Here is a 3,551-nt window from a genome sequence, read left to right as displayed (position 1 = left end):
CAATATTCCTCCAAACTCCTCAATTACTATCTAATAGCAATATTACATCTCAAGACTCCTCAATGATTATCACATTCATTTACACTCATGTTCATTGTCCATCAATTCCTGAAAACACAAGGACTCGAAGTTTAGAACATCAGCAAAAGAACAACAAACACTCACATTCATTAACAAACATTCGTGTCTATAACTTTCCCAAAATGCAAGGAATCAAAGTAGTAGACCACATCCACGAGTGCAACAAACACTCCCTCACCCCCCTCTCTACCTAGCATGATTATGATCATGGTTCACATTCGCGCCCGAACTTACTAGATGGTTTGTGGGGGTATGAAGCACAATCTTGTCAAATGGAACGCCCTGTTATGAAGCACAATCTTGTCAAATGGAATGCCCTGTTTACCTCCTTCTTCAATGTATAGATGCAAAATGGACGAGAAGCTAAAAATTTTACAAAGACAAATCCATTGATAATATGAACATTATCGTCGATATTTCTTCAATGTATAGATGCAAAAATTGGACGAGAAGCTAAAAATTTCACAAAAACAAATTTATCGATAATATGAACATTGCCATCGATATTTCTTCTATTACCATCAGTAATAGAGTAGACGAAATTATGTTCAAAAATATTTTCATCAATATTAGGTTAAATATCGCCGGTAACAATATCCCAATTTCCCAATGAATTTTTTCAATTACCAATGTGATCACATTCATTTCAAGCTATCTAGGAGCATAAATAATGTACGTTAGTGATTCCTTAACCAAACCCCAAACTCTACTTTCACTTGTTTAGAGAAACAATAACAAAACCCAAGAAAACATCTTAAAGACGTCGAAGACTCAATAAACAATAACAAAACCCAAGAAAACACCTTAATTAGCATTTACCATATGGTAGAAGACTCAATATTAAGATACCCTGAAGTCCCCCATTCAATCACAATGCCCCAAATCTTTGTCTTCATGAAGGGAGTTATTCACTTTTGAGTAGACGAGATTAAAAAACATTTGTAACACTAGAGAAATTGTGATTTGGACTTCCTCTACATCTAGGATGTAGGAAGAAAAGTACTTAAAATTATCACATTAATGTTCAACACTTACTTAAACAAAACAAAAAGATATGGGATGCGATTTAAATGAGGGTAGGAACTAGTTGATCTACTCCTATGCAAACATGTAATAAATCTAAGCAATGATGAGTAAGTGGAAATAATGCCCCTTGCTTGTAGGAAGTTAGTGTGAAAGGAACAAAGGGGATATGAGATCCTGAACTGCTAGGAGAGTACCGATTCAGTGTGAAAGGAACATAGCGTGAATAAGATCCTAGGAGAGTAGCGATTAACTTCATACTAGACACAAACCTTCCACTTCCCATGACAAAGTATTGACAAGCACAAGGAAATAACCTTCTCCGCCCCATGGGATTCATGTATTTGACGCTTTACTGGGTATGAGATCATTATGTGTTTGACGCGACAATCACAACAATGCAACATAAGCCTAGCTTTATAAACTCAAGAGTTTTGAACAAGTCCAAGCTTCTCCCATCGTCAAGCTTAATTGATCAGCAAAACCATGAGAAGTATGATGTGGCGACGAACTAACAATACTCTAATTTATTCGATAGAACGTGCGGATGCAAATCGCGTTCGATCAAAAGGGCTAAAGCGATGGTGAAATCTATTACTTCAAGGGCACTTCCCAGTGCCCTTAGAATTCTTGAGATTGTTATAGCAAGGACACTTCTCCTTGTTTCCGTAGGTCCCGGGCGGCACGCAGCTGCAGATCCCGCAACAGATGGTGCAGTAACGGAGACATCTTGTGTTGTATCTGGCAGCAGAACACCTTCTATTGCAATGACCACCGCAATCTGTGATGCAAACAAGCCCAGAATCACTCTTTAATGTCTCTATTTTCCTAACAAACTTAGTTTATTCGTACCATGTACAGATGCCTCCACTGATTTCAGAAACATCACAAACGACTCGAGCTCAAAACTGGAAGGAGAAAACCATCTGATCATACCGTATCCTCTAGAAGCAGAGGGGTGTGCAATAGCTTCGCTAGCTAATCGACTGTGTGATTCGTCAGCTGAAGCCAAAACTGCCTGCAACGAGCACAATGCCACAAGAACAACATAAACTGGCTAGCATGCCAAACACTGACGCAAACGTAGGGATTACCCATCGGGATATCTCACTCCTCGTCCGTACACTAAGATTGAGTACGTTCTCTACCAGGGACGTGCACCAGATACAGGACTACTAACATGTCTTCCATATTCTAATCCCGATCATAGGAAGCGTTACACAGGGAGTGCAATGCGAGTGATTCTCACGATTGGCAATCATATTTCGAGGCAACCATTTCAATCCATGGGAGCAAGCATATGTATCTGCATGCGAAAAACGGGGGGAAAATGCAAGAGCTGGGGACAAGATGGCCAAGGAGGCCAAAGGTGGATATAAAACGAAGATAAAGGGAGCAAAAAAGCGGGACATACCGAGAAGAAGACGAGCAAGGCTAGGAAGAGGAAGAGGAGGGAGGGTTTGGAGGAGGAAGGCATGGTGGAAGGCGAGAAGGGAAGGCGAGAGGGTGATGGAAAGGCAAATGAGAAAGATGGTAGAAGAAAAGTATATAGAGAAATGGAGCCTTGGAGAGGACACGGGTGTCGGGCACGCGGGCTGGCAAATCTGCTGCAAGTCCAATACTTTTTTATGGAGCCCAGTGTTTAGTGTGTGTAAGTACTTGGTGATGGTGTTTCTCTGCCCTAAGTGCCCCCCATGAAAATTCGAGTTTGTGCACTTTGCACCAATTTTGGTGAAAACATTTTTCTCAACAAATCACCAACTGAAAATTCTAGTTCGTGCACTTTGCACCAATTTTGGTGAAAACATTTTTCTCAACAAATCACCAACTTTGGGTTTTTCGGCTTACTCCATACCACACCTCACATGCTCAGTTGGTGCGCAACCTGTGTTTACATCTTGCTCCGACCTCGATTTGATTCACATGAACTCCCTCACTCACTAGCTGCTCCCCTTGTAGTCTTTGTCGCCCTCTGCATCTCCCAAAACCTCCTTATGGGAATCATCACTCCTCCCTGGCTGGTTGTTACCAGTGGAAAATCGACCTATGAATAGGTGTGATGTTTGGCACCTCTAAAATGGAGGGTGCCTTTTTAAGCACTAATGGTGCATCTGTCTCTCCCTCCAATTCCCTCATGTGCATGAATTCCGTGCATATCCAGTTGTGCTCATTTGGAACATGTGCACTAGTCCTTAGTGCCACAGCTTGGCTCCACGGTGCAAGAGTGTGGGGTGTGTGTGCAGGATCACCAACCAAGGGCCTCTGCCCACTTGCCCAAGGCTAGGAGCCCCTCGATACGACCACTTGAGGATTTAGTGGGGAAAAAAATTCTTTTAAAAAGAACTTGGGGTTTCAAATTGTTGTTCAAGGCTTTTCTTCAAAGTTTGCATATTTTTCGCTAAAAATATAACTAAATGGCCAAAAAATTTGCAAGTTCTACAAAATTG

The 3,551-nt window shown here is 41.4% G+C and overlaps 1 protein-coding gene across 1 annotated transcript; it reads right to left on the bottom strand.

Moving 5' to 3' along the window:
- Nucleotides 1–1,470: 1,470 nt before the first annotated feature.
- On the bottom strand, nt 1,471–2,636 carry LOC147879675 (cypmaclein-like). The gene is made up of 3 exons (XM_087372080.1): nt 2,519–2,636; nt 2,041–2,122; nt 1,471–1,885 (listed from the first exon to the last, which is right to left on the bottom strand). Exons 1-3 carry the CDS (start codon nt 2,579–2,581, stop codon nt 1,704–1,706), a joined length of 327 nt encoding a protein of 108 aa, XP_087228206.1. The 5' UTR covers nt 2,582–2,636; the 3' UTR covers nt 1,471–1,703.
- Between the last annotated feature and the right edge of the window lie 915 nt (nt 2,637–3,551).

Source organism: Dipteris shenzhenensis, chromosome 33 (genome assembly GCF_047967505.1).
Source record: "Dipteris shenzhenensis isolate YYH24624 ecotype China chromosome 33, Dip_SZ_1.0, whole genome shotgun sequence".
Taxonomy (NCBI): Eukaryota; Viridiplantae; Streptophyta; class Polypodiopsida; order Gleicheniales; family Dipteridaceae; genus Dipteris; species Dipteris shenzhenensis.
Note: the sequence above shows the minus strand (reverse complement) of the source record. Positions and strands in the feature narration are given on the sequence as shown.

Bases quoted from the DNA above. Each gene is read 5' to 3' on its own strand.
- LOC147879675 (XM_087372080.1), bottom strand. From the start codon at position 2,581: ATGCCTTCCTCCTCCAAACCCTCCCTCCTCTTCCTCTTCCTAGCCTTG. The intron at 2,123-2,518 runs GTATGTCCCGCT...TGCTCGTTGCAG, and splicing joins CCTTGCTCGTCTTCTTCTCG to GCAGTTTTGGCTTCAGCTGA. The intron at 1,886-2,040 runs GTATGATCAGAT...TTTGCATCACAG, and splicing joins CTCTGCTTCTAGAGGATACG to ATTGCGGTGGTCATTGCAAT.